This window comes from Ovis canadensis, chromosome 2, assembly GCF_042477335.2.
Source record: "Ovis canadensis isolate MfBH-ARS-UI-01 breed Bighorn chromosome 2, ARS-UI_OviCan_v2, whole genome shotgun sequence".
NCBI lineage: Eukaryota > Metazoa > Chordata > Mammalia > Artiodactyla > Bovidae > Ovis > Ovis canadensis.
In genome coordinates this window covers 102,985,432-103,012,074 of record NC_091246.1, presented here as the reverse complement: position 1 = coordinate 103,012,074, position 26,643 = coordinate 102,985,432, and the positions used below count along the sequence as shown (strand labels likewise).

Here is a 26,643-nt window from a genome sequence, read left to right as displayed (position 1 = left end):
TCAGGAAGATCCCCTGGAGAAGGAAATGGCAACCCACTCCAGTATTCTCGCCCGGGAAATCCCATGGACAGAGGAGCCTGGCGGCTATGGTCCATGGGGTCACAAAGAGTTGGACATGACTGAGCAACTGCTGCTGTGATTCTCCAGGCAAGAACACTGGAGTGGGTTGCTATTTCCTTCTCCAATGCATGACAGTGAAAAATGAAAGTGAAGTCGTTCAGTCGTGTCCGACTCTTAGTGACCCCATGGCCTGCAGCCCACCAGGCTCCTCCATCCATGGGATTTTCCAGGCAAGAGTACTGGAGCGGGGTGCCATTGCCTTCTCTGGACCGAGTGACTAAATAACAATTACTGTACATACAGTTGCTATTTTTCTAGAACTTAAATTATTATTATTATTTTGGTAGAATAAGCCAATAATGTTCACAAACTCTAGACCATTTTCTGAAAAAAAGAAAAGAAAAACTTCTTTATAACAAATCAACTAAGAGAACACAATGTTTCAGATATGTCCACAAACATGGTACGCAGACCTTAAAACAATGCCTTTCAAAGAGTGGTCCATGTCTGCACTGTGTGTGAGAACCTCCCTCAGCTCTGCACCAGACCAAGTGAAGCAGAAGCTCAAGGCAGAGGCCAGCATGCAGGCTCAGGCCTTGACACACCCTGGCCTTTCCTCCTAGCAGCTCTGAGAAATAGCTCCTAGGGCACGGAGTTTTAAACCATATCGTGATTTCAAAATCATCTGCAGATTCCTGGGCTCTTTATACTTCCAGGGAAAGCAGAAAGGAGGTGCTTAGTAAATATTCATGAAATAAAAAAGCAAATGATAAGACACAGGGGCAAGGTGGGGCAAGGGAGAGTGGTATATCTGGACAATAACATCGGTAATTACTTCAGCATATCATCCTTGTTTCTTCAAAGGTCGTATTTGTCTATAACCACTGGTCAAGAATCACACACCTAGTATTTCAAAAGAAAAGAGGTTTTCTAAAAAAGGAGCTGAATACATAGTTGGCAATTTCAGTAGGCAAGAGAAAACAACCATTACATTGACAAACCCACACTTTTAGGAGAAAGCAGAGGGATGCAGGCGTGGGATGCAGATGGTGGAACCACTACTTCAGCTTCAACATGCTGTACAGAAAGAAGGGCTTCAGTGCATGAAAGCTCTTTGACCAGCCTGTAAGTTTATCAGGTGATCACATGTCTGAGAGTACTCTGATCTCTGCAGTCACGGTCAGGCTCTTACCTGTATTCCAAGGTCTTTCATTCTTGCAAACGCCAGCTCTCTCAAGTTTCCGTGCTCCACTCCTGAGCTGACTAATGGCATTGGAATATCTCTGCAGGAGAAAAACATCAGATATTGCAAAATGTAAGTCACTCTCTAAAACAGGAAGGCAGGGACATTTTTTACAAAAGGAGAACCACCCTTCCCCCCTCAAAAAACCCCTACAAAACAGACCAAGAAAACAGAGGCTGAATATTCTAACTGGAAAGCAGGTTCACAGCTTTTCTACCTCCCAGTTTTTCCATCTATGAAATTATGATTTTCACCAATCATGCGAGGTTTTCTTAAGAAATACCTGATGAAATCACTTTATAAGATTACTAAATACAAAACAAATATCCAATAACCATTATAATGATTTTTGGCTGAAGAGATACCTGTACTAAACAGGAAATACAATTCTTGTTGTTGTTTTTACAAAATCCAATTTGTTTAAAAGAGAAGAAATAAAAATTATTAATGTACGTATTTATAGCTTATAAACACGTTCCCACAGAGTTGCTGAATGACAAGTAACCAGGAAGCTTAAAAGCCTGGCCGAGATGACAACTGGTCTCAAAGAATATATTGCCCCCCACCCCCCATTTCCTAAAAATCTAAATTAGAAGTGACTCTTCCCTGGTGGTGCTAGTGGTAAAGAACCCGCCTGCCAATGCAAGAGACTCAGGAGACTTGGGTTCAATCCTTTGGTCAGGAAGATCCCCTGGAGGAGCAAATGGCAACCCACTCCAGTATTCTTGCCTGGAAAATTCTGTGGACATAGGAGCCTGAATGGCTATGGTCCATGCGGTTGCAGAGTTGGACACAACTGCATGACTGAGCACAACTTCATTAGAAGGGAACAAGAACTTGCTTAAAAATGAAGCAGATAAAATTTATTTCCTGGCATTAAGATAGTGTTAAGTGCCAGGCACCAAGGAAACTTTGATCAAAAGTTGAAATTATGAGCTTCATTTTAGTAGCCCTCAACATCCCTTCTAGAGAAAAATCAATATCTTAACACAAAATAGCTAAAAAAAAAAAAAAAAATCTGAAGTAAGAATATGCTTAGCACATCTCCTATTTAAAGACAAGTCCCCAATTTGTTTTGTCTAATATTTGGTGGATTAGAAGACTTGAAGGATACACCAATTATCTTGTTTCCTCATTTTTGCTTTTGAATCAATTTGAGTGTTTTCCTTCTCTTTTCACTTATCCCTCCAAATGTTAAGTAAATACAATTAGCTAATTCACCATTTGATTCTAATAAGATATTCCCCACTCATTCAAAAGTATCAAAAGCTGATCAATTACATTAAAAACTACACATAATAAATAGACTCTGGAAGCAACTATAAAGCAATAAGCCAAAATTCTTTAAGGGAATGACATACCAGGGAGTTCAAAGTGACATTAAAAAAATATAATTTAGAGTGATTAGTTAATATCTGTGGTTTACTTATACTTTTTAGTAAAATAAACTTTCTTTCTTTGGAACTGTAATTCCTTCCAACCAGTCCATCCTAAAGGAAATCAGTCCTGAATATTCATTGGAAGGACTGATGCTGAAGCTGAAACTCCAATACTTTGGCCACCTGATGTGAAGAGCTGACTCATTTGAATAGACCCTGATGCTGTGAAAGATTGAAGGCAGGAGTAGAAGGGGACGACAGAGGATGAGATAGTTGGATGGCATCACCGAGTCAATGGACATGAGTTTGAGTAAACTCCGAGAGTTGGTGATGGACAGGGAGGCCTGGCGTGCTGCAGTCCATGGGGTCACAAAGAGTCACATATGACTGAGTGACTGAATTGAACACCAGATATATCTTAAATATTTATTTCTGTTTACATATTTATTTGGCTGCACTGGGTCTTAGCTGCAGCACGAGGGACCTTGAGCTGTGGCATGTGGGATCTAACTCCCTGACCAGAGACAGAACCCAGGACCCCTACATTGGAAGTGTGGAGTCCCAGCAGCCGGACCACCTGGGAAGTCCCCAGGTACACGTTAAATTAGTAATCAGAAGAAACTGAAAGAAGGCTAGTGAAGGAAAAAGCAGGGTTTTTTTTTTCTTTTTTTGTGCTCATACCCCCAATAAGCATAATAGAATTTATGATTCTATTTGGTTACACAGATAATTAGGGTATTCTTTTAGGTGATGGAAGAAAAAACAGTTTATTTTAGGAAGGAATGTATAAAAAACTGTTTTAAGTTTTTTACTATTTCATATTACGTAAACCAAAGTTAAAATCTCCCAAATGCCTCTTTTAACCCTGAACTAGTCAATCCTAAAGTAAATTAGTCCTGAATATTCATTGCAAGGACTGAGGCTGAAGCAGAAACTCCAATACTTTGGCCACCTGATGGGAAGAACTGACTCACTAGAAAAGACCCTGATTCTAGGAAAGATTGAAGGCAAGAAGAGAAGAGCGAGGCAGAGGATGAGATGGGTGGATGGCATCACCGACTCAATGGACATAAGTTTGTGTCAACTCTGGGAGATAGTGAAGGACAGGGAAACCTGGCGTGCTGAAGTCCATGAGATGGCAAAGAGTTGGACACAACCTAGCAACTGAACAACATTCTATTAAATTACTCACAAATATATGTAGTTTCACAACAAAGTATAACACTGTTATACGTGATATGAAATTAATCTGATATTCTCAACGGCAACCACTTAGTACCCATTACGTGAGATTCATTTGACTCTTGTTATTCACTGCAGTGAAGTCTGATAATGTGCCATGAACACTGAATGAGCAAATATGGAAGCACTGCTCCTATGAAAAATGGAGGGTTAGGTTCCTGTCTGCTTTTGGTTCGTTTTATTCCGCTGATCAACACATCACTTTGTTCTGTGTTTCTGTTCAAAGACACTTTATTTAACACAGAATTCATTCAGTAACACTGTATATGGCCAACAGCACTATGATTCATGCTGCAATGAAGCTTATCTAACACGCTTATTTTCTTTGTAAGAGACATCACAATCTTCTTGTGCTTAGGAACACTATGCATGAAAAAAAGAAAGAAAGAAAGTGAAGTCATTCAGTCGTGTCCAACTCGTTGTGACCCCATGGACTGTACCCTACCAGGCTCCTCCATCCATGGGATTTTCCAAGCAAGAATACTGAAGTGGATTGCCATTTCCTTCTCCAGGAGATCTTCCCGACCTAGGGACTGAACCCGGGTCTCCCACATTGTAGGCAGACGCTTTATCGTCTGAGCCGCCAGGGAAGTCTGGGACATTTTAAGCAGTAAAATCAACAAAAAGCACAAAAATGTGAAAAATGTGTTAATAAGTGGATTGTTTCAGAATACCTGTTATAGCATGAGAGCTGACGCAAGCACAGATACCATGCCAGTGCCTGTTCCTCACCGACCCTCCGCCCACCAGTCTAGCATCTGCTGACGAATCCTACACCACCTGCCCTGCAACAGTCATCACTGGTGACTATTTCTACCATCCCTTCTGTGTTAGTTGAGCCTGTATTTCAAGAAAGAATGTTCCCTTCTCTAATTTATAAACTCATAGACTCCTATTTTATTCAACCAGTTGTAGTAGTCTGATATCAACACTATTTTGTTGCTTAAATTAGATGTGGCCAGTAGGCATGCATTTAGGCTGGCTTCTGGGTCCTTCTGACATATCTGCAACATTCTTTGCGTATTTCCTTACTTTCTGCAACAAGATGTTCTAGGCTTATCTTACATGTTTGCTGCCCCAACCCTAGAACTGGCCATTTACCCAAGCAGTCCCGCTTCCTTTCAGTGGAGCATGGTATTTAAAACCAAGATCTGGGCACTCACTGTGCTCATTATTACTGAGGTATCATTGCCTTTAGAAATGACTTAACATGTGGACTTCACCAGATGGTCAATACTGAAATTAGACTGACAATATTCTTTGCAGATGAAGATGGAGAAACTCTATACAGTCAACAAAAACAAGACCTGGAGCTGACTGTGGCTCAGATCATGAGCTCCTTATTGCAAACTTCAGGTTTAAATTGAAGAAAGTAGGGAAAACCACTAAGCCATTCAGGTCAGACCTAAATCAAATACCTTATGATTTTACAGTGAAGGTGACAAATATATTCAAGCAATTAGATCTGATAGGCAGAGTGCCTGAAGAACTATGGACAGAGGTTTGTAACACTGTACAGAGGCAGTGACCAAAACTACCCCAGAGAAAAAGGAATGCAAGACTGCAAAGTGGTTGTCTGAGGAGGCCTTTCAAATAGCTGAGAAGTGAAAGGCAAGTGAGAAACAGACAGATACATATCCACCTGAATGCAGAGTTCCAGAGAATAGCTAGCAGAGATGAGAAAGCCTTCTTAAGGGAACAATACAAAGAAATAGAGGAAAACAACAGAATGGGAAAGGCTAGAGAAAGACTTCAAGAAAATTGGAGCTATCAAGGCAACATCTCATGCAAAGATGGGCATAATAAAGGACAGAAACAGTATGGACCTAACAGAAGCAGAAGATATTAAGAAGAGGTGAAAAGAATACACAGGAGAACTACACACAAAAAAATCTTAATGACCCAGATAGCCACAATGGTGTGATCACTCACCTAGAACCAGACATCCTGGAGTGTGAAGTCAACTGGGCCTTAGGAAGCATCACTTTGAGCAAAGATACTGAAGGTGATGGAATTCCAGCTGAGCTATTTCAAATCCTAAAAGGTGATGCTGTGAAAGTGCTGCACTCAATATGCCAGCAACTTTGGAAAACTCAGCAGTGGCCATAGGACCGGAAAAGGTCAGTTTTCCTTTCAATCCCAAAGAAAGGCAATGCCAAAGAGTGTTCAGACTACTGCACAATTGCACTCATCTCACATGCTAGCAAAGTAATGCTCAAATTCTTCAAGCCAGGCTTCAATAGTACATGAACCGAGAACTTCCAGATGTACAAGCTGGGTTTAGAAAAGGCAGAGGAATCACAGATCAAATTGCCAACATCTGTTGGATCATCAAAAAAGCAAGAGAGTTCCAGGAAAACATCTACTTCTGCTTTATTGACTATGCCAAAGCCTTTGACTATGTGGGTCACAACAGACTGTGGAAAATTCTTAAAGCGATGGGAATGCCAGACCACCTTACCTGCCTCCTGAAAATCCTGTACGTAAGTCAAGAAGCAACAGTTAAAACTGGACATGGAACAACAGACTGGTTCCAAACTGGGAAAGGAGTATGTGAAGGCTATACACTGTCACCCTGCTTATTTAACATCTAGGCAGAGTACAACATGCAAAATGCCAGGCGGGATGAATCACAAGCTGGAATCAGGATTGCCAGGAGAAATATCAATAACCTCAAATATGCATATGACAAGACCCTAACGGCAGAAGGCAAACAGGAACTAACGAGCCTCTTGAAGAAGGTGAAAGAGAAGAGTGAAAAAACTGGCTTAAAGCTCAACATTGAGAAAACTAAGATCATGGCATCCAGTCCTATCACTTCATGACAAATAGAATGGGAAAAAGAAACAGTGACAGATTTTCTTTTCTTGGGCTCCAAAATCACTGCGGATGGTGACTGCAGCCATAAAATTAAAAGACACTTGCTCCTTGGAAGGAAAGGTACGACAAACCTAGACAGCATATTAGACATCACTTTGCCGACAAAGGTCTATATAGTCAAAGCTATGGTTTTTCCAGTAGTCACATATGGATGTGAGAGTTGGACCATAAAGAAGGCTGAGAGCCAAAGAATTGATGCTTTCAAATTGTGGTGCTGGAGAAGACTCTTGAGAGTCCCTTGGACTGCAAGGAGATCAAACAGTCAATGCTAAAGGAAATCAAGTCTGAATTAAGTTGATTGGAATTCAATGGAATTGAGTTCACTGGAAGGACTGATGCTGAAGCTCCAGTGCTTTGGCCACCTGATGTGAACAGCTGACTCATTGGAAAAGACCCTGATTCTGGGAAAGACTGAGGGCAGGAGAAGGGGGCAGCAGTGGATGAGATGGTTGGATGGCATCACCAACTCAACAGACATTAGTTTGAGCAAGCTCCGGGAGACAGTAAAGGACAGGGAAGCCCAGTGCACTGAGGTTCATGATGTCACAAGAAGTTGGACACAACTTAGCAACTAAAAACAACAATACGTCTATCTATTTCTATATATCAATTTAAAAAGCTGTGAGATCGTGCTGATAATTACAATTCTGATCCAGGGCTCAGTGTTGTTTTCAACTTTCTACTTTTCAATGCTTGTAAATCCCTTCAGGAAGAAGTCTGGCTCTCTTATTTTTAGTATGCTTATGTGTTTGCTAAATCAAACAACAATCATTTGCTCAATGTAACCAGCCTCCCAACTACTCTATCTGCCGCCTCTGCACTCGCTGCTCTCACTCCCCATTTCTTCCGGGGTCAGGCATGCTCCTGTCAACAGCTCTGGGGTATTGCCTCCGCTGGCGATGATGGGAAGGGGAGGTGAAGGCAAAGGAAGAGGGGGTCTACAAAATATTTCTAATAATGTACCAGTACTTTTAAAAGACATACTAAAATGTTCAATACAAGTAAATTCTCTGAGGAGTAGTGCTATTAAACAGAACTATATGATAGAAGGAAATACAGAATTACCAGCAGGGCTAGTTAATCATTTATGGGGCCTGAGAAGGCAATGGCAACCCACTCCAGTACTCTTGCCTGGAAAATCCCATGGATGGAGGAGCCTGGTAGGCTGCAGTCCATGGGGTCGTGAAAAGTCGGACATGACTGAGCGACTTCACTTTCACTTTTCACTTTCATGCATTGGAGAAGGAAATGGCAGCCTACTCCAGTGTTCTTGCCTGGAGAATCCCAGGGACAGCAGAGCCTGATGGGCTGCCGTCTACGGGGTCGCAAAGAGTCAGACATGACTGAAGGGACTTAGCAGCAGCAGTAGTGCAAAATGAGAACAGAGGGTCTCTTCTTAAAATATCATTAATGATTTCAAGATAATGAGAACAGAGCATTAATCCAAGTTAAAGACCCTTGAGACTACAAGGCTGCACATCCCTTGAAGCTAGGGCTAGCTACCCCAAAGCACAAGTCAGTGCTAACCTGGTAACACAGGGCTTCACAAGGATTCTGACAGCTCATAAATGTCCTTACATTCATGTCCGTCACTACAACATGCAACATGGCTTTAAGGGTCTTTGGCAGTGAGATGCCTGGAGTGTCCCAGAAGGGAGTTTTTCCTCATTACAGAATAGAAATGTGGCCATCTCCACTTTCAGAGATAAAAATTTATTTTCACTGAAAATGAAGAGAGAGAGTTCTATATACATTGAGCATCTTCTATGTGCAACACAGTATATAAAGCAACCTGGAATACATAAACTGACACTATCCCAGACTCTCAGGAGTTCAAAGTCCAGGTAAGATTATGGACGCTCTGACTTTGCCACATCCATCTAGGTGCGAGTTTCATTTATTTTTAGGGTTTTCAATTTCAGTCTAGTTTCACTTTCTTGGCTTGAAGAGATACTCCATTCAGGAATATTCACTTTTCTATCTCAATAGGTAACCTGTCAAGCTTAGAGGTACTAATATTTGCAATTTGCTCATCGAAAGTCTTTCAAAGTGATGTCTAGAGCTTTTTTTGGTCTGAAGTTCCTCACACCTCAGAAACATCTTTTGGTTGCAAATTGGTATTCTATTCTAATGCTTCACATTGATTTAAAAGTCACATCAAGGCAGACAGCTGTCAAATAGCCTGTGGGCAGCGGCAGTTTAATGTGGCTCCATCAGTGTCTGGAGAGAATTTTACATTTAATCATTGCCTCCACTCTTCCGTGCTGCAATACAGAATGATTCACTGGGGTGCTACTTCATAAAAATACCCAGTTAGATGTTACTGACTCAACTGTCATAAAATTTAAAGTGTAAAATAGTGAAGAAAGAAAAAGGAGGGGTAGGTGGCGTGAGGAAATTGTAATTTTTTTAAAGAAGACAAGTGTAAAACATTGTTTTTACTTGAAATATCTTCCTTCCCACTTTCCTTCCTTTGTTCATTTCTTCTGATACCTGTCCAGAAAATAATTCCTAGAAACTTCTTCTCCGTGTATGAGTTTAGTTTCACGAGTCAACACTAAGCAAATTGTCTGTAATTAGCAGAAGCTGACACTAGGTGAACCTACATAGGAATAAGCCAGATTTTCTAAGGCACAGAACACAAAGACACACAATTTTCCTTTGCTATGATTTAAAACAAAAATAAACTATAATTAATAAAATCCCCTGGATTAAACACCCTGGGAGGAGGCTTTTTCCTTTGCCAATGGTTTCTTTACAGCAAGATATAACCAACCGCTTCCAAATGAACAGAGTGAGGATGCTCAGTTGTACTTCTGGACCATATCAGTTTTCTACATTTTCAGAATTATTCTAAAAGTTTAAAACCAAAGCTAGAAGAAACACTGCAGAGTGAAAACCCTGTGATTCTTTCCCCAAATCAGAAGGTTTCTCAGCCACTTAACACCATCTAAACACTCAGCCTTCTCTTGTACACATTTGCATGTAATGCTTGAATCACCCATTAACACTTCCCTTAGCACTTCTCTTTCAAAATCTGACCATTGAGTCCTTGATACAAATTTCTTTCTGGAAGTCGAGATATATGGTATTCTAGCTGTATCTGAACATAACTTTAGAAATAGCAGTAAATGGAGTATAACATTTTCATGCAGAGATAGGAAGCTGTTTTACCAAAACACAGCTACCAAACTGTCAAGTGTTACTATCAATAAACTCAGATATGCAGATGACACCACCCTTATGGCAGAAAGTGAAGAAGAACTAAAGAGCCTCTTGATGAAAGTGAAAGAGGAGAGCAAAAAAGTTGGCTTAAAACTCAACATTCAGAAAACTAAGATCAAGGCATCCAGTCGCATCCCTTCATGGCAAAATAGATGGGGAAACAGCGCAAACAGTGTCAGACTTTATTTCGGGGGGCTCCAAAATCACTGCAGATGGTAATTGCAACTGAAATTAAAAGACGCTTACTCCTTGGAAGGAAAGTTATGACCAACCTAGACAGCATATTAAAAAGCAGAGACATTACTTTGTCAACAAAGGTCTGTCTAGTCAAGGCTATGGTCTTTCCAGTGGTCATGTATAGATGTGAGAGTTGGACTATAAAGAAAGCCGTGCACTGAAGAATTGATGCCTTCGAACTGTGGTTTTAGAGAAGACTCTTGAGAGTCCCTTGAACTGCAAGGAGATCCAGCCAGTCCATCCTAAAGGAAATCAGTCCTGGGTGTTCATTGGAAGGACTGATGTTGAAGCTGAAACTCCAATACTTTGGCCACTTGATGCAAAGAGCTGACTCATTTGAAAGACCCAGATGCTGCAAAAAACTGAGGGCAGGAGGAGAAGGGGACGACAGAAGATGAGATGGTTGGATGACATCACCGACTCAATGGACATGAGTTTGGGTAGACGCCCACAGTTGGTGATGGACAGGGAGGCCTGAGGTGCTGCTGTTCATGGGGTTGCAAAGAGTCGGACACGACTGAGAGACTGAACTGAACTGAAGTGTACCATGTGAACACGAACATAAGTTTGCTGGTTTCCTAGTCTATCTGCCCAGGAAAGAGGAGATCATTCCAAGACCTTTGAAAGGTAAAATTTATCAAGTTTTCTTTTTGACCTATCTCAATAAAAAGCACCATCTATCTTCTTTATGATCCAAATTCCATGACAGGCAAATTATATATAAACAGACAACTGATGTAAGACGACACAAATAATAATCAGCTTCATGGGAGAAATGTTAATCCTAATAACTAGGGAAATGCCAATTAAAATCCCTAGGTAAATAAAATAAAAAATATAACCATTTAATTCTGTAGAGGTTGTGATAAAACCAGAAACTGCATATTTACTCTAATCTGACATAATTCCTTTGGAAAACCATATCAATATACATAGTAAAAAAGGAACACTCATTTATTTATACACTCCTTGTTCCAGAAAGTATGTTAATAGGAATAGTTACAACAACGCTTAGATCCCTTTTTTTAACAAGTAATCTTTCTCCTGGGTTCTACTACTCTAACAGGTTACTTCAACAGAAGCAAAAAGTTCTATGCAGATGAATTTTCATGGAGTGGAGGCCAAGGTAATAATAATAAAAAAAAAGAGAGATGAAGAAACTAGGAAGCAACCTAAATGTCCAACATTAGGGAACAATTTGCTGAATGAGACAAATTGAAATGCTAGATTACCAGGCTGCCATTAAAATGATAACTATAAAGATTATTTTTCAAATCACTGACTAGAATTCAAAAAGCATTCTTTGCCAGTGTATAAAATGTACCGCACAGACCTACTGTCTGTTAAATTGAGAGAACTCATTGTACTATCACACAAGACACTGTGACGTGATCATGATGACAGTATAAAGAGAAGCATAAAATACTAGAAGTGGTAGCAATAATACAAAACCTGCCACCTGCTATGAAGATTTACTCTGGTGGTAACCTCAGATATGCAGATGATACCACTCTAACGGCAGAAAGTGAAGAGAAACGAAAGAGCCTCTTGATGAGGGTGAAAAGAAGAATGGAAAAGCTGGCTCAAAACTCAACATTCAGAAAACTAACATCATGGCATCTGGTTCCATCACTTCATGGCAAACAGATGGGGAAAAAGCAGAAGCAATGACAGATTTTCCTTTCTTGGGCTCCAAAATCACTGTGGATGGTGACTGCAGGCATGCAATCAAAGGACTTGCTCCTTGGAAGGAAAGGGATGGGAAACCTAGACAGAGTATTAAAAAGCAGAGACATTACTTTGCTGACAAAAGTCTGTATAGTCAAAGCTATGGATTTGCCAGGAGTCATGTATGGATGTCAGAGTTGGATCATAAAGAAGGCTGAGTGCCAAAGAATTGATGCCTTTGAACTGGGGTGCTGGAGAAGACTCTTGAAAGTCCCTTGGAAAGCAAAGATATTAAACTAGTCAATCCTAAAGGAAATCAACCCCAACATTCACTGGAAGGACTGATGCTGAAGCTGCAATACTTTGGCCACCTGATGCGAAGGGTGGCATATTTGGAAACGACCCTGATGCTACGAAAGACCGACGGCAAAAGAAGAGGGTGGCAGAGGATGAGATGGTTAGACAGCATCATGGACTCAATGGACATGAGTTTGAGCAAACTCTGGGAGATAGTGAAGGACTGGAAAGCCTGGTGCATTGCATTCCATGGGGTCGCAAAGAGTGGATATGACTTGACAGCTGAACAACAATAACAAAATGTACTGCATCCCAATTATACAAAGAAAGTTTTAGGAAAATAATGTAAGCCTGTTAATACCACATATATTGAAAGTGATTTTATAGTACCTTTATAAATGAAATATCATTGTGTTGATGTAAATATAGTTATATTGCAAGAAAAATTAAATACATGGCTGAAAATTGAGAAGAAAATGTAAGTTCTGATAATTAGTACTATTCTACAAACTTTGTTGGGAAGAAGCATAAAAATCACATGATCAAAAAGAAATGTACTGGGATCAATGAACAGTGGTGCCACATTACACCCTACAGCCGAGTACCACAAAAGCCTAGTCAAGAATTTCAGTGATTATTGATAACCAAAAGCAAGTCAATATAAAATAAACTTGAATCATATTATGCAGTATATATAAACAAAATATGTAAATAAAATGGTTAAAAAACAAGTAGCAGGATATTGTAAACTTGAATGAATTCCACAATATATGTGTGTTAGTCACTTAGTCATGTCCGACTATTTGCAACCCCACGGACTGTAGCCCACCATGGGATTCTCCAGGCAAGAATACTGGAGACAATTGCTGTTCCCTTCTCCAGAGGATCTTCCAGGCCCAGGGATCGAACTCTGGTCTCCTGCATTGCAGGCAGATTCTTTACCGTTTGAGCTACAGGGAAGTCCACAGTGAGCTACACAAAAAAACAGAATTCTAATGGAAACATGAAAAACAACATCATAGCTATATTAAAAACACAAAAATGTAAAAATAAAATGACAAAGATTTTATCTTTATATTAAAAATACTAGAAAATAATCAACTTCAGAATTAAGAGGGAAGTTGCTATATAAGAGAGGGAGCCCAGCCTGGCTCTCTGTGGGGGAGAGAAGCAAGGGAGAGAGGGGATATATGTATAGGAAGAAAAGTTATGATCAGCCTAGATAGCATATTGAAAAGCAGAGACATTACTTTGCCAACAAAGGTCTGTCTAGTCAAGGCTATGGTTTTTCCAGTGGTCATGTATGGATGTGAGAGTTGGACTGTGAAGAAAGCTGAGCACCGAAGAATTGAGGCTTTTGAACTGTGGTGTTGGAGAAGACTCTTGAGAGTCCCTTGGACTGCAAGGAGATCCAACCAGTCCATTCTGAAGGAGATCAACCCTGGGATTTCTTTGGAAGGAATGATGCCAAAGCTGAAACTCCAGTACTTTGGCCACCTCATGTGAAGAGTTGACTCATTGGAAAAGACTCTGATGCTGGGAGGGATTGGGGGCAGAAGGGGATGACAGAGGATGAGATGGCTGGATGGCATCATGGACTCGATGGACGTGAGTCTGAGTGTACTCCGGGAGTTGGTGATGGACAGGGAGGCCTGGTGTGCTGTGATTCATGGGGTCGCAAAGAGTCGGACACGACTGAGCGACTGAACTGAACTGATGGCTGATTCGTGTTGTTGTACGCCAGAAACCTACAGAACGGTGTAAAACAACCTTCTTCCAAATCAAAAATAAATTAAAAAGTTAAGTAAATTATCAGTCCCAAAGCATGAAAATCTGACCACACAGCTAAATTCGAGATGACTCTCTACCAAAGGTCTTCACTGTTGGCAACTGAATCATCACTGTCTTCAAATAGAAACTGTCCAGAGATTCACTGAGGACATTACCAAGTTGGCATTTTACTTCTTGTTTCACAGCAGTCTATCAGGTTTTAATTCACTCACACGTTGGTAAAGTAATAAGAGTGTCACTTCAAAAGCTTAATGTTCACCCCCGTGCACTGCGTGTTCCGCATAAACCCTGTGAGCGATGTACTAGTAGAGAAAACACCTCTGACAGTCTGGCCTCTAGGATTAGAGCTGGGGGCGGGACGGGGGCAGGGGCCTCTTCTACTGTTCGATTTTCCAGAGAGCTGTAATGGGGTCCAGACAGGAGAACTGGGAACATGGATGTTTCTTTAATCAGCTTCATGTTAGTCATGCATAATATCAAGACTTTCTCCTCCTATGCCCTTTTGATTGTCTAAAATACATACTCTTAATTCTTTCTGTCATGACCCCTTTATAGTTTTACTGGAGAGATTATATTTGCTGCTCCTGTTTTCTCAAAGCCCTTATTTTTTCAGTTGATGATAAGCCAGGATAGTGTCCCTCAGTGATATTTCATAAAACCTGTAAAATGAAGCTTTTAATGTTTTAGCAATGTCTTCGTTGCTTGAGACTCACTGGTTACAGCACTAAAGGATTTAAATACAGTGGGGAGGATGCAAACTCTTCATCTGATTTCCCATGCTATGCCTTGTTACTCTTGGCTAAAAAAAAAAAAGAAAAAGCAAACAGGCGGCCATGGCTGGGAAATGTCTGTTCTGTAATACCTGCTGCCTTGCTTGACTGCTGAGAAGTAGTGTATCCGCTTTCCTCTGGTGGCCCCAGTCAGTTAAATGCAATGGAAACTTTTCTTTTGCTGTTGTTAACACTACTTACTGCATCTTTGTTTTCTATCATATTTATTTTTTTGGAAACAATCTCAAAGTCACAGAAAAATTCCCAAGTGTGGTACCAATAACTATATTCCTCAAGTATTTGAAAGTAAATTGGGAACAAGATGTCCCAATGGCCCCCCAGAATACTCTTAAGCATCTCCTGCTGCTGCTGCTAAGTCGCTTCAGACTACAACAAGGATATTCTTTTCTGTAACCATAATACAACCACCAAAATCCAGAGACTACAGTGGTGCTTTAGTACTGTCTAATCCTAGACTCCATCCCAGCTTCCTGCGAGCCTCTGGTCCCAGCATTCCCATCAGCTGATCAAACATGACTTTTAAATAATCTGTGTTTCTATTTACGGTCTTGCACTCTCTCTTTCTCTTAATAGATGGAGAGATGCTTCATTAACATTGAACTCATGCCTCAACTAGCTCATGTCTGAATGAAGCTAATCTGACATAGGTATTTTCTCCATAAGGCACAGTTATAGCCTTCTTGCATGCAGGAACACTATACAACACTTCAGTACTATGTTTAGAGGCCATTTCAAACAGCCACCTCACCAACAAGCAGCCCAGAATAGCAAAAACCATGCCCTTAAATAGACTGTGAACAGGACATGTCCACACACACATACTGTATTTGTTATCGTTTGTTACAATTATTTCTATATCTACCATCAGGTTGAAAACCACAAGTTCACACCAGTATCCCCTATTCCAGAGCACCATGTGGTATATTCTAACTTTTTCCTTTTTCATATTTGTAGTTCCATTTTCAGGCTTCCCTGATGGCTCAATGGTAAAGAACCTGCCTGCCAAAGCAGGCTTGATCCCTGGGTTGGGAAGATCCCCTGCAGAAGGGAATGGCAGTATGCTTGCCTGGAGAATCCCATGGACAGAGCAGCCTGGAGGGCTACAGTCCATGGGGTCACAAAGAGTCGGGCATTACTTAGCAACTGCACAACAATGACATATTCCCTTTTCAGATAACAAAAACCCAGCTCCATTACCCTTAATATTGTCTACCTACTAGATCCACCTCCTGCATGTTATTGACCCTTTCTTTCTGTCCTCATCTCTGATCCCCTGGACACACTCTCCTCGCCCTGCTGACAAATGGTGCCAAGGGCAGGCATCAGCAAGAATGTCCCCCCTCACATCTGGGCTGCTCCAGCCTGAACCCCACAACTGACTCCTCCACAAGAACACCCTCCTCCCCGAGCTCTGGGTCCCATTGCTCCCTAGATCTCCATGCGGACGCCTGCATGGCTCAGTACCTCCTAATGTCTCTTAGGCTGAATTGTTCCAGAAAGGTGAGAGAGAAGGAGGAGAATGCAAATTATTGTGATAACTGAATTTTCTCATCACTATCTCCTTAGTAATTTTCTAAAAAAGAAATTGTTGTATATTTATTTATTTATGGTTACATCATACAGCATGCAGGATCCAAGTTCCCTAACCAGGATTCGAACTTAGGGTCATGGAGCATGGAGACTGGCATTGGGAGCACAGAGTCTTAACCACTGGACCACCGAGGAAGTCCTTCTCCTTTGTATTTTTAACTGTACTTAAAAAAATCATTAAGCAATTTTGGTGCTTATGGTGGGCCAACAATTATAAAAATGTAAGAAATCAACATGTTGTGGCAGAAATGTGTAAACATTCTTTGATGTTGTTCTTGTTTAGTTACTCAGTCATGTCTGACTCTTTGCGACCCCATGGACTGTAGCCCATCAGGCTCCTCTGCTCATGGGATTCTCCAGGCAAGGATACTGGAGTAGGCTGCCATTTCCTACCTCAGAGGATCTTCCTGAACCAGGGATCAAACCTGTGTCTCCTGCATTGGCAGGTGGATTCTTTACCACCGAGTCACCCAGGAAGCCCAAACACCCTTTGACCTTTAAGCAAATCCATTATTTTACATCCTTGATGATTTTCCCATAGTTGACAGTTCTGCTGTATGTTATGAGTAGCACAGTCTTTGTGCTCAGCAGAGTACTAGTCACAGGATAGCTGACAGGACATCCATTTGTTAATCCCATTTGGCCTTTTACTGGTAATACTAGAATCTGGGTGGTTTTGACCAGGGTGGTGGAAATGTGCCTTAACAACCAGGAAATGCAGGAATGGCTTTGTCAGGATTATAGTAAGTAGGTAACTTTATGGCTTTTAAATTTTATCTTCAGTGTTATGTTTCTGGTTAGGAAAAAAAGGCTGGGGTGGAACTTCCCTGAGTGTCCAGTGGTTAGCGCTCCACTCTCCCACTACAGTATATCTGCAAGATGGCAGAGAAGGACATGCGCTCATCTTCTCCTTCAAAAACTCCAAAATTACAACTCGCTGCTGAACAACCGTTGACAGGACAGTGTTGGATCCCACCAAAAAGAGATAATACCCCACATCCAAGGGCAAAGGAGAAGCCCCAGCAAGACGGCAGGAGGGGTGAAACTGCATTTAGAAACAAACCCCATACCCATCAGAGATGCTCCAAGGGCTCAAACAAAACCTTGTGTGCACCAGGAGGCCCCACAGAGACTGAGCCAGACCTGCCTGTGAGTGTTTAAGTGTCTCCTGAGAAAATACAGGTCAGCAGTGGCCTGCCGCAGGGGCAGGGGCTCTGTGTAGCAGACCTGGGTATGGCATAAGCCCTCTTGGAGGAGGTCGCCATTAAACCCACCATAGAGCCGCCAGAACTTGCACAGGATCCAGGAAACAGGCTCTTGGAGGGCACAAACAGAACCTTGCGTGCACCAGGAGGCCCCACAGAGACTGAGCCAGACCTGCCTTTGAGTGTTTGGGTGTCTCCTGGGGAGGTACGGTCAGCAGTGGCCTGCCGCAGGGGCAGGGGCTCTGTGCAGCAGACCTGGCTGTGGCATAAGCCCTCTTGGAGGAGGTCGCCATTAACCCCACCACAGAGCCACCAGAACTTGCACAGGACTAGGGAAACAGACTCTTGGAGGGCACAAACAGAACCTTATGCACACCAGGACCCAGGAGAAAGGAGCAGTGACCACAAGAGACTGACCCAGACTTGCCTGTGAGCGTCCAGGAGTCTCTGGCAGAGGTGTGGGTCAGCGGTGGCCTGCTGCAGGGTCGGGGGCACTGAGTGTGGCAGTGTGTCCAGGGGACCTTTTGAAGGAGGTCGTCATTATCTTCATTACCTCCACCATAGTTTGGTCTCAGGTCAAACAACAGGGAGGGAACACAGCCCCATCCATCAACAGAAAATTGGATTAAAGATTTACTGAGCATGGCCATCAGAACAAGATCCAGCTTCCCCCTCAGTCAGTCTCTCCCATCAGGAGGCTTCCATAAGCCTCTTATCCTTCTCCATCAGAGGGCAGACAGACTGAAAACCACAGTCACAGAAAACTAACCAAACTGATCACATGGACCACAGCCTCGTCTAACTCAATGAAACTAGGGCCACCCAAGACAGGCGGGTCATGGTGGAGAGTTCTGACAAAACGTGGTCCACTGGAGAAGGGAATGGCAAACCACTTCAGTATTCTTGCCTTAAGAACCCCATGAACAGTATGAAAAGGCAAAAAGATAGGACACTGAAAGATAAACTCCCCAGGTCAATAGGTGCCCAATATGCTACTGGAGAAGAAAAGAGAAATAACTCCAGAAAAAATTAAGAGATGGAACCAAAGCAAAAACAACACCCAGTTGTGGATGTGACTGGTGATGGAAGTAAAATCCGATGCTGTAAAGAACAATATTGCATAGGAACCTGGAATGTTAGGTCCATGAATCAAGGTAAATTGGAAGTGGTCAAACAGGAGATGGCAAGAGTGAACATCAACACTTTAGGAATCAGCGAACTAAAATGGACTGGAATCGGTGGATTTAACTCAGATGACCATTATATCTACTACTGTGGGCAAGAATCCCTTAGAAGAAATGGAGTAGCCCTCATAGTCAACAAAAGAGTCCAAAATGCAGTACTTGGATGCAATCTCAAAAATGACAGAATGATCTATTTGTCAGAGGCAAGGCAAACCATTCAAGATCACAGTAATCCAAGTCTATGCTCCAACCAGTAATGCTGAAGAAGCTCAAGTTGGATGGTTCTATGAGGACCTACAAAACCTTCTAGAACTAACACCCAAAAAAGATGTCCTTTTCATTACAGGGGACTGGAATGCAAAAGTAGGAAGTCAAGAGATACCTGGAGTAACAGGCAAATTAGGCCTTGGAACAAAATGAAGCAGAACAAAGACTGAGTTTTGCCAAGAGAACGCACTGGTCATAGCAAATACTGTCTTCCAACAACACAACAGCAGACTCTTGGACAGAAGACTCTTGGAGAAGACAAACTGACATCACTGGATGGTCAATACTGAAATCAGACTGATTATATCCATTGCAGCCAAAGATGGAGAAGCTCTATACAATCAGCAAAAACAAGACTAGGAGATGACTGTGTCTTAGATCATGAACTCCTTATTGCCAAATTCAGACTTAAACTGAAGAACACAGAGAAAACCACTGGACCATTCAGGTATGACCTTAAATCAAATCCCTTATGATTATACAGTGGAAGTAACAAACAGATTTAAGGGATTAGATCTGATAGAGTGCCTGAAAAACTGTGGACAGAGGTTTGTGACACTGTACTGGAGGCAGTGATCAAGACTATTCCCAAGAAAAAGAAATGCAAAAAGGCAAACTGGTTGTCTGAGGAGGCCTTACACATAGCTGAGTAAAGACGAGAAGCAGAAGGCAAAGGAGAAAAGGAATGATATACCCAATTGAATGCAGAGTTCCAAAGAATAGCAAGGAGAGATAAGAAAGTCTTCCTCAGTGATCAATGCAAATAAATAGAAGAAAACAATAGAATGGAGAAAGACTAGAGATCTCTTTAAGAAAATGAGAGCTACCAAGGGAACATTTCATGCAAAGGTGGGCACAATAAAGGACAGAAATGGTATGGACCTAACAGAAGCAGAAGATATAAAGAAGCATACACAGAAGAAATATACAAAAAAGATCTTCATGACCCAGATAAGCACAATGGTGTGATCACTCACCTAGAGCCAGACATCCTAGAAAGTGAAGTTAAGTGGGCCTTAGGAAGCATCACTATGAACAAAGCTAGTGGAGGTGATGGAATTCCAGTTGAGCTATTTCAAATCCTAAAAGATGATGCTGTGAAAGTGCTGCACTCAATATGCCAGCAACTTTGGAAAATTCAGCAGTGGCCACAGGACTGGAAAAGGTCAGTTTTCATTCCAATCCCAAAGAAGGGCAATGCCAAAGAATGTTCAAATTACTGCACAATTGCACTCATCCCACATGCTAGTAAAGTAATGCTCAAAATTCTCCAAGCCAGGCTTCAATAGTACATGAACTGTGAACTTCCAGATGTTCAAGCTGGATTTAGAAAAGGCAGAGGAACCAGAGATCAAATTGCCAACATTTGCTGGATCATCGAAAAAGCAAGAGAGTTTCAGAAAAACATCTACTCATGCTTCATTGACTATGTTAAAGATTTGACTGTGTGGATCACAACAAACTGTGGAAAATTCTTAAAAGAGATGGGAATACCAGACCACCGTACCCACCTCTTGAGAAATCTGTATGCCGGTCAGGAAGCAACAGTTAGAACTGGACATGGAACAACAGACTGGTTCCAAATCGAGAAAGGAGCATGTGAAGGCTGTATATTGTCACCCTGTTTATTTATCTTATATGCAGAGTACATCATGCGAAATGCCAGGCTGGATGAAGCACAAGCTGGAATCAAGGTTGCCAGGAAAAATATCAATAACCTCAGATACGCAGATGACACCATCCTAATGGCAAAAATTGAAGAAGAACTAAAGAGCCTCTTGATGAAAGTAAAACAGGAGAGTTAAAAAGCTGACTTAAAACTCAACATTCAGAAAACTAAGATCATGGCATCTGGTCCCATCACTTCATGGCAAATAGATGGGGAAACAATGCAAAGAGCAAGAGACTTTATTTTGGGGGGGCTCCAGAATCACTGCAGATGGTGACTGCAGCCATGAAATTAAAAGACACTTGCTCCTTGGAAGAAAAGCTATGACCCACCTAGACAGCATATTAAAAAGCACAGACACTACTTTGTCAACAAAGGTCCGTCTAGTCAAGGTTATGGTTTTTCCAGTGGTCATGTATAGATGTGAGAGTTGGACTATAAAGAAAGCTGAATGCCGAACAATTAGATGCTTTTGAACTGTGGTGTTGGAGAAAACTCTTGAGAATCCCTTGGACTGCAAAGAGATCAAACCAGTCAACCCTAAAGAAAATCAGTCCTGAATATTCATTGGAAAGACTGATGCTGAAGCTGAAACGCCAATACTTTGGCCACTTGATGTGAAGAACTGACTCATAGGAAAAGACCCTGATCCTGGGAAAGACTGAAGGCGGGAGGAGAAGGGGACAACAGAGGATGAGATGGTTGGATGGCATCACCAACTCGATGGACATGAGTTTGAACAAGCTCTAGGAAGTTAGTCATGGATAGGGAGGCCTGGTGTGCTGCAGTCCATGGGGTCGCAAAGAGTCGGACACGACTGAGTGAGTGAACTGAACTAAACTTCCACTGCAGGGGGCATCGTTCTGATCCCTGATCAGGGAACTAAGATCCCGCGTGCCTCAGAGCACAGACAAGAAGAAAAAATAAAAACCATGATTGTAAATGAGATCTCAGATTCTCTCTCCTAGAAAAAACCGTTCAGATGATTTCCTTCATGCCAACAGGAATAGGTCACTCTCCATACTTTGATCAGTATCAGTGAAGAATGCCTGTTGCTACTCTTTCAGAGGCTCTAGAACAGGGGTAAAACACACATGGCATAGTGTATCCTCTCACAGTCAGTACAGGGTCTGGGTTGGAGCAGATCCAGAAGAGGAAACGCAGACTGAGATCATAGGCTACTGCCACCCAACAGCACCCTGCTGACCGTCACCCTCCGTCCACCTCCTGGCTCATGAATGAGTGGAGGAGTGAGCACATGGACACTCGTGACACTAGCAAAGCAGCCTGGACATGTCTCATCCCCAAACCCTCTATATACAGAGAGCATTCCTGGTGTCCCATTTGTTCCCAGGCCCTCTGTCTACGGAGAACGTTCCTGGTGTCCCATTTGTTTCCAGACCCTCTGTCTACGGAGAGCATTCCTGGTGTCCCATTTGTAATGAAAAAAATTCAAACCCATCAATTTTCAATGACACTATTCTCATTAGAAAGTGTGGATAGACAGACCTGTCGTCACCAATCACGGCTGGCATGTAAGGTAACACACTACCTCTGCACGCGGTACACTCGAGTCCACGGGGGCACGAGGGCCAGGATCCGGGCTACCAATTCGATCAGGTCGCTCGGGGAGTAACTCTTGTATCTTCCTGACTTCCACAGCTCATAGAGCCCTGTCCCACGAATCACCAGGGTCGGATAGAGTTTCAAACCGTCAGGACGGAAAGCTGGGTTCTCGAAAAACTCCTGTGGAGAGAGAAGATGAGCTCCATTAGTTACATGGAGATTACCCGTGGTGAAGGTTCCATCCGGGGCCAACTTCTCTCACACCACCTGCCTGGTTCCTAGACTACTTTCCATCAAGCGAGGGGAGACAGAACAGAAACTCACTGTTTTTACAGTCTCATGGGAGCAAGACACTTGGGTGCTGGATGCCCGAGCCCCGGCTGACCCAGCTCCTGGCCATTGCTGCGGTGTCCCTGCCAGCCTCCCCACCTTGCCTTCCCGCTGTGGCAAAGGCCATTCCCTCTGCCTGGAAATCTTATCAGGTTTTCTTCATCTAGCTCACCTTTAGGTCTCAGCTTGAATGCCAGTTCTTCAACGAGGTCTCACTGACCTTCAAATACAAGTTGCTTCACTTAAATTTTTTTGGAGGAGGGGAATTCTGTTATTATTGCTTTCTTAACATCATCACACTGACGATTTATCTGATGCCTGCCTTCACCTCCAGACCGTATCCTCCTTTAATAATGAAATATATTTAAAAGTGACTTTTAAAAGTGACATAGATCATTATCTGGGCTGCAAGACGTACAATGTTTCCTGTGTGGCCCTCTGCAGAGAAAGTATGCTGACCCCTGGGTATGACTGTGTTGCTCTCAGGCCAACGGGTGCCATTCCTAACCCAGAAGACACACACAGTCCATTTGTCACCTGGATGCTGAGTGATACAGCTAATTCATCTCTTTTGACACAGTCATTTCCTGCATTGTATCACCCCAGCTGGCTCATTTCTTTACTTGGGATAAAGCAAGGAGACATCAAGCCTTCTCCTTTCTATGATTTTGCACCGCAAATTTGCTCTTATCTAGATTCCACTTGACATGTGATGGAGGAATTAAAGTGGATTCATATAGTTCCCTCTCACCCCGACCTGGCATTAGTATCTAAACGGCCAGAGTACTGTATCTTGTGAATGGAGTAAATGCTTTCTATCTTGTGCTGTTATTACTCCAGAGCTTTCCATTGTGTAACTTGCTTTCCAAAGAGATAGAACTACTGAGTTTTCGATCTCTCTCATTGATTCCTATTATCATCTTAAATGCTGTAATCTTTGTGCACCATTGGCTCTGAGGGACAGTCTGCTGTAACTGCGTGTAATTTTCCCTGTAACATTTATATTTTAGAGTCATCCAGTCTTTAATAAATATTCTATAGCCATCCACAAAGAGTATGTATGCAAGTCACTCTCCACCTAGTCTGCATCCATATGGGGAACACAGGATTTCAGCAAAGTACTTCTGGCTACTTGCCTAATAAATTTAGGAGATATAAGGACTGATATAATCCTTTCATAAGGATGATGATAGATGGAATTGGTGCAGGATTTCTGGTTAAACACAGAGAATTGAAATATGTGTTTATTTTCTTTCCTTCCAAAATCACACTAAAATAACGGGAAATAATTTTTTTAAAAGCATAAACTCAGAGGAACAAAGGGAACATCAGACGAGAGAGAAGGAGCAATAAGCGATGGCAGTAAGTTTCTGGAAGACAGACGATGGAAGATTGGCAAATGCTGCAAATGCAGAAAACTGCAGACAAACTATCTGCGAAGGAGGATACGGATGAAAGGGCAGCTCAGTCACACCAGAGTCCCAGGAAGGCACGTAAATCAGAAACAGCAGGCACCAGGCAGGAGGGGAGACAGCACTGGATCAAAGTCTTTTCACAGACTTATCTCTAATTCCCCTAATCTCTGAGTCCTTCTACAGGCAGTCACCTGCCCGTTTGTTCCCTGGAGAAACTAGAAAGCTGCAGGACTCTGAGATGCCAGGTGCAAAAGAAGATGTGAGTGAGGATCAGAGCTTGAAAACAAGGAGATTAAGTGAAAGCCAGCATGGTAAATGGTGGGCCCCACCCTGCTCCCTGGACACCAGTAACCAGTTTGCTGTGACCTACACACACATCCCCCACAGCCCCCAAGAGCAAGCTGGAGAGTTTGTCTCTGGATTAAATAAATGGTCCTAAATAAGAGTTCAGGGTACTGACATTTGGGAATCCCCTAAAGAAAGGAAGGCTGATTACTGTGAGGTATACCATCAATAAGCCACGAAGAGTTTGTGATCTGGTTTTTCAGCTCCTCACCTTTAGAGCATTACCATTTGGCTAATGATTATCAGATACTTGGGGGGAAGTCTAAAACAGGAAAGGTAGACCAAACAAAAAGAAACAGAGGAACTTGGAGGAAACAGAGGCATCACATGAAGGAAAAATAAAGCTTAAAAAAACAAACTATTAATTCCTTTAGAGAGAGAAGATCTAGTACATCCATAAAGGGCTTCCCAGGTGGCAAAGAACTTGCCAATGTAGGAGACACAAGAGACGTGGGTCTGTTTGATCCCTGGGTCAGGAAGATCCCCTAGAGAAGGAAATGACAACCTACTCCAGTATTTTTGCCTGGAAAATTCCATGAACAGAGGAGCCTGGAGTGCTACAGTCCAGGGGGCCACAAAGAGTTGGACATGACTGAGCAAACACACACAGACACACAGACACACAGAAAACAAGAGGATGCTAGAGAACTGAACAATAAGAATATAAGAAAGAACTCTTGGAAATTAAAACTATAACAAAAACATCTAGTAGAAAAGTTGAAAGATGAAGTGAGAAAATAATAAGAAAGCAGGAAAAAAAAAAAGACAAAAACAGAAAAGTTAAGAATATCAGATAATCAACCCAGGAGATCCAACATTTCTAATACGAGTTTTAGAAACAGAACACAGAGAATGAAACAGGAAAAAGTATCCCATAGTACAAAGAAATTTCTCAGATGGTAAGAGTGGATCAAAATATAGCAGGATTAATTTTTTAAAAACTCTCTTAAGATACACCACTGTGATACATCACTTTCTCCAGAGTGAAAAAAACCCAGGTTATATATATTGTAGTTTTTAAGGAATAAGGAATACAGTATCAGGAATAAGAATGACAATGTGCTTCTTAGCAGCACTAGAAGAGCTACAAGACAACAGCGTAATGTTTTAAAAAAGAAAAACAGGAGGGAAAATGGCTTTATAGAATTCTGTTAAGTGCGAAGGTGGAAGACAGAACAGAGACATTCCTGAACATGTAAAAGCTTACTTTCCATGATGAATCCTTTCTTAGGAAGCTGCTGGAGAATGTGTTTTAGTAAAGGAAGTGTTGAAGTGTGAAGTGTTAGTTGTTCAGTTGTGCCTGCCTCTTTGCAACCCCATGAACTGTAGCCCTCCAGGCTCCTCTGTCCATGGGGATTCTCCAGGCAAGAATACTGGAGAGGGTTGCCATTTTCTGCTCCAGGGGATCTTCCAACCCAGGGAGCAGACCTGGGTCTCCCGCATTGCAGGGAGATTCTTTATCATCTGAGCCATCAAGGAAGCCCAAGTAAAGGAAAAAACCAATAAAAAGGATTAATTTGGTTTCTAAAACAAAGGTTCTGACTGTAGAGAGTCAGAAGAGGAGCCCTAAGGAAGACACCTGTGAACTAGACAGAGAATCGCCAGTTCAGGTTGGAGCTGGAAGGTTACAGGTCCAAGAGTTATATCTTCAGTCTAAAAATGGAACTTAGAGTATCTGACAGGGTTGGCCAGTGACAGAGGGGCTTTGGCACTGAACAGGCACATTTGAGGGTTACAGGAACTTGGAGAACTAATATGCAAGATAAAAGAAAAAAAAAAAGAGAGATGATTTTATAGTTAACTGGAAGAAAAACAAAAAGTTACTTAAGAAAGTATGATATACTGGCTTCCCCGATGGCTCAGTGAGTAAAGAATCCATCTGCAATGCAGGAGACACAGGAGATGCAAGTTTGATCCCTGGCGGGGAAGATCCCTTGAAGAAGGAAATGGCGACACACTCCAGTATTCTTGACCGGGAAATTCCATTGACAGGGGAGCCTGGCAGGCTACACTCCATGGGGTCACAGAGTTGGACAAGACTGAGAGACTAAGTACAGGGTATATTACTTGGATCCATCTGAATAATAATTTATGTAAGAACTGTAATGCAAACATTGACTACTAACATAACTAAAATAGTGAGCTACAATATTGAGAGAATGGGAGGAGAGTTAAAATCATGAACTCTTTAACTCTCATAACAGTAATACATGGAACAATGGACTGATTCCAAATTGGGAAAGGGAACTTTTCATGCAA

At 42.0% G+C, this 26,643-nt stretch overlaps 1 protein-coding gene across 1 annotated transcript in view; it reads right to left on the bottom strand.

Moving 5' to 3' along the window:
* Positions 1 to 26,643, bottom strand: part of ELP3 (elongator acetyltransferase complex subunit 3) — a 125,464-nt gene that overhangs the window by 39,599 nt on the left and 59,222 nt on the right. Inside the window, exons 10-11 of the mRNA XM_069576684.1 lie at positions 22,281 to 22,474; positions 1,253 to 1,343 (exon numbers count right to left, since the gene is read on the bottom strand). Coding sequence (XP_069432785.1) covers positions 1,253 to 1,343; positions 22,281 to 22,474 — 285 coding nt within the window. The remainder of the gene's footprint in view (positions 1 to 1,252; positions 1,344 to 22,280; positions 22,475 to 26,643) is intronic.